The sequence below is a fragment of the Erpetoichthys calabaricus genome, chromosome 2, assembly GCF_900747795.2.
Source record: "Erpetoichthys calabaricus chromosome 2, fErpCal1.3, whole genome shotgun sequence".
Lineage (NCBI taxonomy): Eukaryota > Metazoa > Chordata > Cladistia > Polypteriformes > Polypteridae > Erpetoichthys > Erpetoichthys calabaricus.
This window is the reverse complement of record NC_041395.2, coordinates 330721583-330736126: the sequence shown is the minus strand read 5'-3', so window position 1 is coordinate 330736126 and position 14544 is coordinate 330721583. Positions and strand designations below refer to the sequence as shown.

The following is a 14544-nucleotide window of genomic DNA, read 5'->3' as shown; positions in this document are numbered from 1 at the left end:
TTTCATTTTCCAGTTAACTGACCATAATTTTAGCTGAAAAATAAGTCAGTAAATTTGAATTAGAATATAAACAAAGACATTGTAACATCTGCAGTATTGCTGGTGTCTTTTTACATGTGCAAATGTACTGTTTTATTTTATCGTCAGCCTCTTGAGTGTGCTGAGCCTGCACTGTATTTAATTAATAAACTGAATGTGCAGTTAAACACAAAAGCGGTACCTCCTTTAAGATTCCAGGAAGAAAAAAAAATGCTATAGGAAACATTTGATTAGGTTATTCATCCTCATCATAAAACATGACTTTGGAATTAATGTGTAGTCATTGTCAGATTCTTTATCATATTCAGGCAGAATTGTTAAGCACCAATGCCCATTGCAGGATTGCCATAGATAATTGTCAATTAATTGGAAATAATGATAAATAATATGTAAGATTAAAAGGTATGATAAGAGAAAAATATTTAGTAACCAAAACAGACCTTGAGATGTAATTTCAGAAGCAATTGTTATATGCTGTAGCTAAAATGTATTTAATATAAACTATGTTTTAGTAGACATTTTGTAATCCTGGTAGCTATTAATCATTAATCCATTTCATAACCTTTGTAGTCCTGCGGTGGGTTGGCACCCTGCCCAGGATTGGTTCCTGCCTTGTGCCCTGTGTTGGCTGGGATTGGCTCCAGCAGCCTCCGTGACCCTGTGTTCGAATTCAGCGGGTTGGAAAATGGATGGATGGATAACCTTTGTAGTCTCTGATAAAATTGTTTACTGCTGTATAATCTTTTCAATTGAATCATTTTGAACAAAAAGCTATAAATATTTACATTTTATTTTACCTTGAATTGCTAACACGGCTTTGAGAGACTGCAGTTTTAAACATGTATTTTTGTTTCTTTTTTGAGTAAACGGTTAACTTGAATCACTGTGGGAAAAAATGGCAATGAACGACTGACTGACCACTTGCATCTTTTTTAATTGAGGAAACTGAATTCAAGTTTTTCTACAGTGAGACTGAGGATATACAGTTATAGAACATAACACACTAACTGATATATTGTTGAAATGTAAGTCTGGGTGATGCCTTTGTGAGATGAGCCTTTGTTTGTAGTGTTAGAGAATGTAATGGAGTCACAGGGCAGATCAGGAACTGTAGTCATGGTTATGTAGAACAGTGGTAGGGACGTTCAAGGTCTTTTCAGTTTAAGAGAGTCGCGTATTGTTTAGGGCTGTATACTGTAAGCAACTTTTCCAGGGTAATACATGAAAATTAACAGCAGATCAGAGTATCTTCTGGGTCAGCATGGGGTCTCGGATATCTATTACATTTGTGCCTCCACATTATTCAATGGAAATAGCACATGGAAGTAGGGCTGGTCGATATGACTCAAAATTCAAATCAGGTCGATATACAATATGCATCGATATTTTTTCCAATCCAGTTTTACTCAGAAAGAAGTCACGCATTTATATTGTTCTTATATTATTTGGATCTAATTGCACAGTAATAACTTTATATGACTTACTTTATAACAGCACAGGCATAAAGAAAATATACATATTAGTGCAAAAAACGCATTAACGCAAGAAAGCCAATTTTGTGACTGTACGTAGGTAGCGTAGGAGTAGGTGCCTTAACAACTTTAGTACAAATGGCCAATTCATTGTGGGGAATCTCTCGTGCTTCTCTCTAAAACCAAACACAAATTACAGTTCTATTCATTTTGTTACATTATTATTATTTAATTTAAAATATTTCTCATAGGGCGGCATGGTGGTGCAGTGGGTAGCGCTGCTGCCTCGCAGTAAGGAGACCCGGGTTCGCTTCCCGGGTCCTCCCTGCGTGGTGTTTGCATGTTCTCCCAGTGTCTGCGTGGGTTTCCTCCTACAGTCCAAAGACATGCAGGTTAGGTGCATTGGTGATCATAAATTGTCCCTAGTGTGTGCTTGGTGTGTGGGTGTGTTTGTGTGTGTCCTGCGGTGGGTTGGCACCCTGCCTGGGATTGGTTCCTGCCTTGTGCCCTGTGTTGGCTGGGATTGGCTCCAGCAGACCCCCACGACCCTGTGTTCGGATTCAGCGGGTTGGAAAATGGATGGATGGATATTTCTCATAGGGCGGCATGGTGGCGCAGTGGGTAGCGCTGCTGCCTCGCAGTAAGGAGACCTGGGTTCGCTTCCCGGGTCCTCCCTGCGTGGAGTTTACATGTTCTCCCCGTGTCTGCGTGGCTTTCCTCCCACAGTCCAAAGACATGCAGGTTAGGTGCATTGGTGATCATAAATTGTCCCTGGTGTGTATGCGTGTGTGCGCGTCCAGCAGTGGGCTGGCGCCCTGCCCGGGGTTTGTTTCCTGCCTTGTGCCCTGTGTTGGCTGGGATTGGCTCCAGCAGACCCCCGTGACCCTGTAGTTAGGATATAGTGGGTTGGATAATGGATGGATTGCTATTTACATAGGGTGGTACGGTGGCGCGGTGGTAGCGCTGCTGCCTTGCAGTAAGGAGACCTGGGTTCGCTTCCCGAGTCCTCCCTGTGTGGAGTTTGCATGTTCTCCGAGTGTCTGCGTGGGTTTCCTCCCACAGTATTGGCGATTCTAAATTGTCCCTAGTGCACCCTGCCTGGGGTTTGTTTCCTGCCTTGCGCCCTGTGTTGGCTGGGATTGGCTCCAGCAGACCCCCGTGACCCTGTACTTAGGATATAGCGGGTTGGATAATGGATGGATGGATGGATATTTCTCATACATGCACACAGACTCACACACGCGCACATGCATGAACACACACAAACCCCTTACCGATTCCTAGATGCAGCTGGTGACCAAAGCACTGTAGTCTCTTCCATTTGTTCAAATCAACGGCTTTAATCATATTAGCAGTGTTGTCCGTGGTAGCACAAACTAATCGTGCATTGTTTAAATTCCACGCTTTAAGCAAGCACATCTCTGAGCCCTAGAGCAATCATTTCTCCATTATGGTCATATGGCACATGGCCTGTCTGAAGACAGATGCTCTACATCTCCCAGTTCTCAATAAAATGGACTGTTAGGCTTATGTGTGGTTGCTTGGTATAACTAGTCCACAGACTGGATATGCTGTAAAAGTGGCTTATCTTCTGAAGCTTATTCAAAATATTCTCCTTCGCCTCATTGTCCAGTTTGGGTAGCTCTTCTTTGGCAAAGTATGACTGACTGGGAAGGACATACAGTATGTGGGATTAATCACTCTCAGTAGTTTCTGAAATCCATGTTTTTCAACAGTAGCAAAAGGAACCATAACTTTTACAATGTGGTATGCTACGGCAGCTGTTATTTCCTTGCGTTTGGGGCATGACTTTTAATACGGTACGCAGTGAGAGAAAGTTACTGTCAGTGTGGTATGTTTTGCAGCAGTGTGCTTTGTTGCGTTTTGAGCAGCGGCCCCGCGAAGTTTAAAACATTCTTCATACTTTGTCACGTGTTTTGTTTTTAAAGGATTGAATAGGTTTGACGTATTGCTGGTCTTCGTTCCAACTTCTCTCTTGCAAAGTTTGCATATAATAGTCTTTTGTTCTGTATCATTCTGTGTGAAGCCAAACCATTTCCATACAATGCAAGTATCAATTGTTTGGCACTAAATCATCATGGACAGCACCAACCACTTCTGCCTCCGTTTCAGCCATTCTTGCTAAGCAGGAGGTGGGCTTTAGTCACAAAGCCAGCGTTTTCCACTTAGCCCAGGGGGATCTGAGTGATGTCATTTTGAACATGTCACTGAACACACCCATTACACAAAGCAACAATGACTGATCAGCAGCGTGCTACTCCAGGCATTGAGAATATATCTCAGTATACAAAAACAGCTTATTCTGCACTGCAACAAAATCAATAAGAATTGAAAATGAACTGGTAATTGTAATAACGGGACAGAAATGGGGTCCCCTAACACGTGCTGTTTACTCAGAACTAACAAATCCAAATCATAATCCATTCTAAAAGTCATAATCTAGGCAGAGATCCAAAGCCACTCCATCAGAGGACAGGCGAGGAAGGTAAGCAATGAGGCAGAAATACTGGAGTTTATCTGGGGAACAAAACAACAAGCTGGACATGATTCAGGTACACTTGCATGAAAACTAAGGAATTAAACTGCACAAATACTTGACAAAATGGGCAGACAGCTTAGTTATAAAGCTACTAGTCATTTAGCCCGTTACAATAACGGGCGCTAGAACAGTAGTGCATAAACATTAGTAGGAACAGTCTATATTAAATGGCAAGGGACTTTGACCTCATTCTTTTTGTTGGTCGTATTTTTCTTTCTTTCAGCCTTTCTTTTGTTGATGTTTACTTGCTGAGCTGACCGTTCTTCGTGGGCTGCCTTCGTGTATTGTGTGTCTTTAATTTTCTGTGACAGTAATACTGTCTTGTACGGCTCTATTCAATAAGGGCGCGTAGATAATTTAGTTCAAATGGTTCTGGAATATGTGAAGAGCAACAGGTGCAGATCTTTATTCGCTGCGCCCAATTGAGGTCGCCCTTTTAAGGCTCGCCTTTTTGTGCGCGCCCTTATTGAAGGATACCGTCTTGTACGTCCGCTGGCTTGTACGTCCGTAATATACGTCCGTAATATACCTTTAATTTTCTCAGTTGGTAATACAGGCGTGCGCGTCGGTAATATGCCTTCAATCTCCTCTGACAGTAATACTGGCTTGTATGTGGCTGTAATATGCGTCACTGTATTGTGCACCTTTAATTTCCTCTCGCAGTAATACTGGTTTGTATTTCCGTAAAACGCCTCTAACTTTCTCTGACAGTAATATCGCGCATAGCACCGTGCCCCGCGCATGCGCACTTCACCAGAAGACACCCACACACGGACACCTGGACGCACACAGGGATTTTATATATATAGATTATATCTGGTTATAAAGCGTGCTGTTAACCAGCTGCAGCTCGTGCTGGTGCTGTGTATAGCATTTGATCCTTTTTATGTTACGTTATATTTTTACGTTATATCTGTCTATCTAGCGGCACGGTGGCACAGTGGGTAGCGCTGCTGCCTCGCAGTTGGGAGACCTGGGGACCCGGGTTCACTTCCCGGGTCCTCCCTGCGTGGAGTTTGCATGTTCTCCCCGTGTCTGCGTGGGTTTCCTCCGGGCACTCCGGTTTCCTCCCACAGTCCAAAGACATGCTGGTTAGGTGGATTGGCGATTCTAAATTGGCCCTAGTGTGTGCTTGGTGTGGGTGTGTTTGTGTGTGTCCTGCAGTGGGTTGGCACCCTGCCCGGGATTGGTTCCTGCCTTGTGCCCTGTGTTGGCTGGGATTGGCTCCAGCAGACCCCCGTGACCCTGTGTTCGGATTCAGCGGGTTGGAAAATGGATGGATGGATCTATCTATCTATCTATCTATCTATCTATCTATCTATCTATCTATCTATCTATCTATCTATCTATCTATCTATCTATCTATCTATCTATCTATCTATCTAAAGCTACATTGTGACGATACTTGTTTAAAGTGCTATATAAAATGAGATGCAAATGAAGACCGGGTTTAGAATGTATCCCAATCCTCAGAAATTATGCACTACAAACTGTGTTTGGTGGAACCTTTTAAATCAATACATTGTCAGTCAGTTAGTACCCAACCCACTATATCCTAACAGAGGGTCACAGGAGCCAATCCCAGCCAGCATAGGGTGCAAGGCAGGAACAAATCCCGGGCAGGGTGCACACACCAAGCACAATTTAGGATCGCCAGTCCACTTAACCTGCATGACTTTGGACTGTGGGAGGAAACCCACACAGACACGGGGAGAACATGCAAACTCCACGCAGGGAGGACCCGGGAAGTGAACCCAGGTCTCCTTACTGCAAGGCAGCAGCGCTACCACTACACCACCATGCTGCCCTGAATACATTGTGATATTTTCAAATGATGTATTAAAAAGTATTGTTCATATCGTGGCACTCGATATTTTGCCCAGGCCTACATCGAAGGAAACATACAGGGTTAACATTTGAATGGCGGAAACAATTTCTTCACAAAACATACTTCATAAGTGCAAGATGATTTACAGGAATGTCTCGACCTGTTCGCCATCATGTTCAACACATGTACCATATGTGGCACATAAACTGTCTACACAAATTGTATATAAGTAAATACATAGCGGCGGCATGGTGGCACAGTGGGTAGTGCTGCTGCGTCACAGTTTTAGGAGACCTGGGTTCACTTCCCGGGTCCTCCCTGTGTGGAGTTTGCATGTTCTCCCCGTGTCTGTGTGGGTTTCCTTCAGGCGCTCCGGTTTCTTCCCACAGTCCAACGACATGCAGGTTAAGTGCATTGGCAATTCTAAATTGTCCCTAGTGTGTGCTTGGTGTTTGTGGTGGCTGGCGCCCTGCCCGGGGTTTGTTTTCTTCCTTGCGCCCTGTGTTGGCTGGGATTGGCTCCAGCAGACCCCCTTGACCCTGTAGTTAGGATATAGCGAGTTGGATAATGGATGGATAAATACATAGCAGTACCATTAGTGTTAACATTTTGACTCATCGTATATCGTTCTTTTAAGATGCTAGTGGTGTACAAGATCACAGATAATATTCCTACTGGACTTAATTCTTTAAAGCCTAAAATTGGTACAGAACTGCAGGGATACCAGGTGTCTCCAGATGGAGCTTTTGTCTTTTGTCCCAAATTCACATTTATATTAAAGTAGCTACTGACCAGGGTTTAATTCTCAGGCCGGCCACATATTGACCTTGTAGGTGTTTGAAAGAGTTTGACTATCTGTATTGATAAACCCGGAGGAGCAGCAGATTTGTCATTTTCCCTTTATTTCTGTTTATTGTGTTGTCCTTCCTTTGTAAATCTCATCAGTTTATTAATCTTGGGATTTTTCTGCATTTTGGGATTCTTGGTATCATTCGAGGCAGGATGAGATCTGAACCTTTTGTACCAGGCTCAAACATTTCATATAGCCATCCTTTCAGAACAAACAAGCCCTCTGAACTAGTCTCTTAGCTGAGATGATCCAGTGCTGTGGAATATCCTACAGTCCTAAAAGGTTAAATTAAAGTAATAACTAAGAAAAAAAACGCTATTGTCTGGTGCTGTAGTGAGATGTCAGGTTGAGGCACTGTATCTGCTGTGATTAATTGATGATACATATTGTGAATATTTCAAGCTTAATGGATTATGTTCTGTATAGAACTATCTACGTTAAGCAGAGTATAATTAGTGGTAAGTCAAGCTAAATTAATTTTAAATGGGCTAATGAGATAACGTTTGAAATTTTTTTTGAAGTGTGATTTTGCATCCTCAAAACTGTTTACTACTGTCAGTCTGTATCTGGTACAGTACTTACACATTCAAGCATACGAGATTCATGTTGGTCAGAATCAAACCTACTGTATGCTAGGGCTGGGCGATATGGCTCAAAATTCAAATTGCAATATTTTTGGACCAAAAGTCAATATACGATATGCAACGATATTTTTTTCCTATCTATTATTACTTAAAAAAAGAAGCCACACATTTATATTGCTCTTTAGTTATTTACATGTAATTGCAAACTTGCAACTTTACATCATAGGCATAAACCAAAATATACTCATTAATGCAAGAAACACATCTAAACATTTACGCAAGAAAGCCAGTTGTCTGAATATTAGGTGACGTAGGAGTAGATGCTTTATCTACTTTACTAGGTTTGCCTAAAAAAAACTTAAAATAATAATGTTTCAATATGCTCTTTTTAAGCTATGTTTTGTAAACAAATAAAGCGTGGCAAGAACATGCATTCAGGTAACACAATTTCACAAATTTTGTTCAAGAAAGACAAGTCTGTCAACTGCCTCTGGCAGTTCACTATGTGCTAAATGCATATCTTTTGCAATGTCGTATGTTACTGCAGCTGTTATTTCCTTCCATTTGGGGCTTGTTTTTTCATACGGTATGCAACGAGAGAACGTTGCCGCCAGCGTGATTTGTTTTGCGGCAGGGGTGTGTTTCTTTGCGTTTTGAGCAGAGTTCTCGCGAAGTTTAATACATTCTTCATACTTCGTAACGTGTTTTGTTTTCAAATGATTGAAGAGGTTCGAGGTGTTGCCGCTCTTCATCCCTACTTCTCTTTTACAAAGTTTACATATAACAGTCTTTTGTTCTGTATCATTTTGTCTAAAGCCAGACCATTTCCAAACAACGGAGGTCACATTTGTACCTTTTTTTGGCACTAAATCAGCGCTGATAGCCGTACTCGTTTCTGCCTCCATCTCAGCCATTGTTGTTACTGTTTAAGATAAGCAGGAGGTGGGTTTTAATCGCAATGACTGCATTTAGGATGTGCTCCAATTAGCAGAAATAATGCACTACACACTTGTAGTGTTTAATAAAACATATTACATAATATATCGCGGTAGGTTTGTTTTCAAACAATGCATTAAAAAATATTGTTCATATTGTGCCACTCGATATATCGCACAGGCCTACTGTATGCTATACCTATTCATCATTAGATAATATAATTTTGTCAACACTACATATCTTAAAAGATAATTGTGTGGTTTTAAAATAAGGACTAAAGAGTGGTTGTACTTGTAGTCCAGAGGTGTATAGGTCACTCATAGAAGCAGTTCCTTCCACATTACACAAACAATGGCAACTTTAGTATGGGCTAATTTTACCTGAAACTTTTCTGAACAGCATGTAAAATGTATTGGACATTTTGACTTCAAATTATCTATGTGAAATAATAAAAACTGATAGAGAGCTCATTTAATATCTGTTTAAACATGTAATGTTTCTAAGCTGCTTTAGAGTGTATCACAGCGTAGATATAAGAAATATGTTCTTCTACGTTAATAAACAGCAGATGGCGCCATTTCAAAACATATGAATGAAGTATGCGTCACTGGAAGAGTCAAAAAACATGTTAATTAATTGTACACTTTGAATACCTAATCTCTATCTATTTTTGTTTTGTTAAAGTAAACAAAGCAGTAAAATAGAGCAAGCACGGTTCATGGGGTACACTGGCTGCAAAGTTTTGCTCTTTTTAGTTTGTTAGGTAGTTGCCATTTCTTGTTTTTGATGATTTAGATTGAAAGCATTTGATTATACGGCTTGCTAATGTTCTCATTATGATATTTTTAATTTCATAGATTTTCTATTTTTAAAAATATAATAAAAATAGTTGTGGACTTGGCCAGATCAGTACTTTTCAGTCCTTTTTTCAGTGGTATTTCTTTCTAAACATTATATTAAAAGACAAAGTTAATGGTGAAAACACATAGTTGCAAATTAAATATTTCCTTTTGTTCCAAAAACACTTTTCATTCCTCCTTTTGAGTAATTCAAACATATTAAATTAAGGGATTCTGTGCTTGTGTTTTCTTCATTTTTATATATACCAGACTTTGTTGTGATCTGTATAGTATTTGCAAGGGAAATCCTAATGATCTATTTTTCTTCTCTTCTTGCAGGTTCCTTTTGTACAGTCTCGTAAGTACTTGATTTTTTTCTATTATATAGTATTGGCTATTTTACAATATTTTAATTTTTTTCAAACATGCTTTGAAAATATGCAATATAATGTGTTGTTTGAATTGCGAGTCTTCTATGTAGCATACACCAGCTTGTGATTCAAATACAGTAATCCCTCACTAGGTTCTAAGGACGACCGCGATAACTGAATTTCCGCGAAGTAGGGACACTATATTTATTTAATTATTTAACGTGTATTTGGACGTTTTTAAACCCTCCCTGTATTGTTTACAACCCACCATTTACTCTGTTAAAACAGGGACAACTGCTAAGCAATATGAAATCGGTAGATAAGTTTACACTTACTGTATCGCGAAGTACACGTAGCAGCTTGTAGGCGGTCATGACGTCGTCGACCTTGTTGCAAAGATTCCTAAAGCAGATTCCATCCAGACTACTGCCTTATCACGTCCACTTGCAACTTGTTTTGCGCCCTGGTTAAAGGACACTGCGGCCGTAGATCTTATATGCTTTTCCTCCTTTTTAAATAAAAAGAATCGTGGACTCATTGATGCTGTAATGGTGTCCTGCAGCGGTGTAGCTGTTCCCTTCCTTGAACGTATCCAAAACTTTTACCTTTTCTGCAATCATTTGCATCTTCTGTTGGTGCTTGGACACGGCCCCTGAAGCAGGAGCACGTTAATGCTGAATGAGTGAGATGAGACTTCCTGGTTAATGCAACACTCTGTCGCTGAGCCAATCAGAAGTACACAGGAACTTAACTGCGTGCTCTGATTGGGTAGCTTCTCAGCCATCCGCCAATAGCATCTCTTGTATGAAATCAACTGGGCAAACCAACTGAGGAAGCAAGTAAAAAGACCCATTGTCCGCAGAAACCCGCGAAGCAGCAAAAAATCCGCCTTATATATTTAGATATGCTTACATATAAAATCCGCAAAGTCGTGAATCCGCAAAAAGTGAAGTAGCGAGGGATTACTGTAATGAAAATGTAAAAGCTCAGAAACAAAAAAACAGATGCATTTTCGTTATCTGAAACAGGAAGTTCTTCTTCTTCTATGCGATTTTTGATGACACGTGTGAACAGTCCTCCTCACAACACATCAATCGACGGGCTTGAAGTTTGTCACCTCTGTCTCCAAATGTGTGTCAGAGTCGACAGCCCGAGATTTGCTCAGCACAAAACTTTCTAACATTTCTCGCAGAAAACCTTCTCGCTTCTCCGTGTTCATATGACAGCCGCTCAGATATAATTTTCAATGACAGGCCTTGTTTAGCCAGCTTTGATATCACGTCTGAGTACTGTTCCAATGTCATGATGATGGTCCAGTCTACACACCAGTGACCAGTGTTTGCTGCAAGTGGCGCATTACCTCACCAGGTTGTTGACCTACAAAAAGCTCCGGTTCAGACAAAATAAATAAAGGGAGTTGTCTCGTTCTCATTTCTTGTATTTTTCTTTTCTGATGTGCGAAAGAACAAAAGAAAAAAAATAATTCTTTTGCGTTTTTCATTTTTCCCTTTTAAGTTGAAAATCAAATAAGTGTCTGTTTTTCTTTTTTAAATTATATTTTCTGAAACGAAATTTCAAATACCAAAAAGTAAATGGACTGTGTACCCTGCACAGCAAGAAAGTACAAACAAAATAAAATTTAAAGGGAATTAAAAAAGTCATCAACATGAACAATTATCTCTATGGTCATTTCCTCCGCATCTACCATCTGAAAAACATTGAAATAATTGTCACAAACAAAGACAGCCTGCTCCTCCGTATATACATTTATCTATACTAATAAAAGGCAAAGCCCTCACTGACTCACTCACTGACTGACTGACTGACTCACTCATCACTAATTCTCCAACTTCCCGTGTAGGTGGAAGGCTGAAATTTGGCAGGCTCATTCCTTACAGCTTACTTACAAAAGTTAGGCAGGTTTCATTTCGAAATTCAAAGCGTAATGGTCATAACTGGAACATATTTTTTGTCCATACACTGTAATGGAGAAGGCGGAGTCGCGTATCGCGTCATCACGCCTCCTACGTAATCACGTGAACTGAAAACAAGGAAGAGATTTACAGCACGAGTCACACGCGGGAACGAAGGTAAATGACGTTAATTTTTGACTGTCTTTTAATACTGTGTAAGCATACATATTAACACATGTGCAATTAAACGTGTGCATTTACGGGGTGATTTCTCAGGCTTAAAAGCTCACCTTTTATCAAACGCGGGAACAAAGGTAACTGACGTTGTTCACTGTCTTTTAATACTGTGTAACCATACATATTAACACATGTCCAATTAAACGTGTGCATTTACGCGGTGATTTCTCAGGCTTAAAAGCTCGCCTTTTACTAAAAAGGTAAATGCAAAACTATTTTCAATCATTCTATGATCTGCTTCTCACAACTGAAGGCACCGTGGCTGATGGTAAATGACGTTAATTTTTGAGTGTCTTTTAATACTATGTAAGCATACATATTAACACATGCAAGTAAACGTGTGCATTTACGGGGTGATTTCTCAGGCTTAAAAGCTCGCCTTTTATGAAACGCGGGAACAAAGGTAAATCACGTTCTTCACTGTCTTTTAATACTGTGTAACCATACATATTAACACATGTGCAATTAAACGTGTGCATTTACGGGGTGATTTCTCAGGCTTAAAAGCTCGCCTTTTACTAAAAAGGTAAATGCAAAACTATTTTCAATCATTCTATGATCTGCTTCTCACAACTGAAGGCACCGTGGCTGATGTTACGTCACTTGCTGTCCGACCATAAGCTTTACCTGGTAGGTAGCCGGACACTCACTTCACTCCCTTTCGGGAATCGAACCTCTCAGGTTTTCTTTTGTTCTTAATTAAAATTTAAAACCAATACTTCACCGCTGCTAAGCCCCTCTAGCGCTGACGTCTGAGGTTCGATTACCGTAAGCAACTGCAGTGAGTGTGTAATTACATTCACGGCATTCGTAGTCTGATTCACAATCTGATTGTATGGGTGCTTACTTCCAGGTAACGCTTACACTTGGCCACCAAGTCAGCTCGAAGTGATCACTCGAGTAAAGGCAGCTTCACAAAAAAACTGATCCTTAACAAACTGTTATTGGTATATTTTCCCTCAATTTAAAAACGTTTTATTTTCTTCTTAATAAAAATTTAAAAGCGGTACTTCGCCGGTGCGAAGCGCGTGGATTTCACCGACTGACACATACAGACATATTCATGAGTGCAGGTACTTCGGAAAGAAAGCACCGCGTAAACCTAAACTTTAAATTAACTTCATAGACCTACAAAAGGTTGCCATTCATTTCAGGCAAGATTGCTTTTCTTCTGTACAACTATACGTTGCATTCTCAAAAGAGTGTGCTTGCACGGCTTCGGATATAGATATATATATATATGTATGTCTATATATAAATATGTAAGCTTATAAGTACTGCCTTACTTCTCTTTAAGAAAGGAAGATGTAATGATACTTGATTTAAACGATTCCATGTCTTCCTGGGTTTGCGTAGCTTATTGTCTAAAAAGGAGAAACCCTCATTTATAAAACTTTGCTGCAGATGACTTAGCTTATTGTCAATATCTTTACACGTTTATTTAACACTTATTGACTGAAACGTGCTTTCACGAAAAAAGTTACGGCTTTGCTACAGGATACACCCTCCACAAGTTAAGCAAGTAAAAATAAAATATATATTTCTGTTTTATTTAAACCTTTTAAGTTCGTATGCATAGCCCCATTTGGCTGTTTAATTTTTGTTTTTTCTTTCTTCAGTAATATTTAATCTCCTTAAAGAAAAAGAACATATCCATTTTACTTTTTTTCTATCTCTGTAGTAATATTTTAGTGTAAAACAATAACCAGTATTTAAAGTTTTTATGTTACTTTATACATTTATTTTACACAATGTTGAAAAATTAATAAAAAAGCTACATATTTTGGCAGCTGCTGCTTTCATTTTCAATAAAATGAAAAAAGCTCTCCAAGAGAAAACGTCAATAAAGAAGAAACAGTTTGCACTATGTAAAAATCAGAAACCCTCATTTATAAAAGTTTGCTGCAGATGACTTAACTGAAAATAAATGAATATTTCCTATGTGTATAATACATATTTATCTATTTTACTTATCCCTTTATTCCACCAACTTACAACATCTGAGGTACAATTTGTTACATTACTTTCGTTTTTTGCACAACATGCAGGTGAAGTGACTTCCTCAGGGTCACACAGTGGTGTCAGTACCAGGATTTGAACTGACAAGCTCCGGGTCTGCTGAAATATTACTGAAGAAAGAAAAAAAACGAAAACGGGCAAATGGGGCTATGCATACAAATGTCCATCCGTCCATTATCCAACCCGCTATATCCTAAATACAGGAGCCAAAAAGTAGATATGTATATGTACAGTATATATATATATATATATATATATGTGTGTATGTATGTATGTGTGTATATGTATGTGTATATATATATGTTGATCTATGTATATATATGTGGATGTCTATATGTATATATATATATATATATATATATATATATATATATATATATATATATATATATGTATATATGTAGATATGTGTATATGTAGATATGTATATAAGTATATATGTTTATGTATATATATGTTTACATAACCTCTTTAACACACTACTTCTCCGCTGCGAAGCGCGGGTATTTTGCTAGTATGCAATAAATGCAAAACAAAATGATGCGCTGTGAATACTTTCTGGATGCACTGTATGAAACTATATGTGCACATGTGTGAATGAAAAAAATACATGATCTGCTTTGCCAAGCTTTACTCCATGTTTGTGTATAAATGATATACCGAGAAATTTTATGTGCTATATATGAGTAATTTGACGGGGAAAATAATTACCTGTCATTTTCAGGCAAACCCCTCAAAGTAGGAAAATCTTTTAATATTGGTTGAATCAAGTTGTCTTTGTCATCTTTTAGCCAATTTCTTTGTTCTGTTTGAGATGGTGGAACAAGCTGCTCATGTCTATTCAAAATCTTTTGTTTGATGAATTTCAGTCTGATATTAGCTGCTAGGTTTTATAT

At 39.2% G+C, this 14544-nt stretch overlaps 1 protein-coding gene across 1 annotated transcript in view; it reads left to right on the top strand.

The window, feature by feature from the left end:
• The window catches only part of ptprja (protein tyrosine phosphatase receptor type Ja), a 203072-nt gene that overhangs the window by 54870 nt on the left and 133658 nt on the right, over positions 1-14544 (top strand). The window contains exon 2 of the mRNA XM_051922621.1: positions 9448-9466. Coding sequence (XP_051778581.1) covers positions 9448-9466 — 19 coding nt within the window. The remainder of the gene's footprint in view (positions 1-9447; positions 9467-14544) is intronic.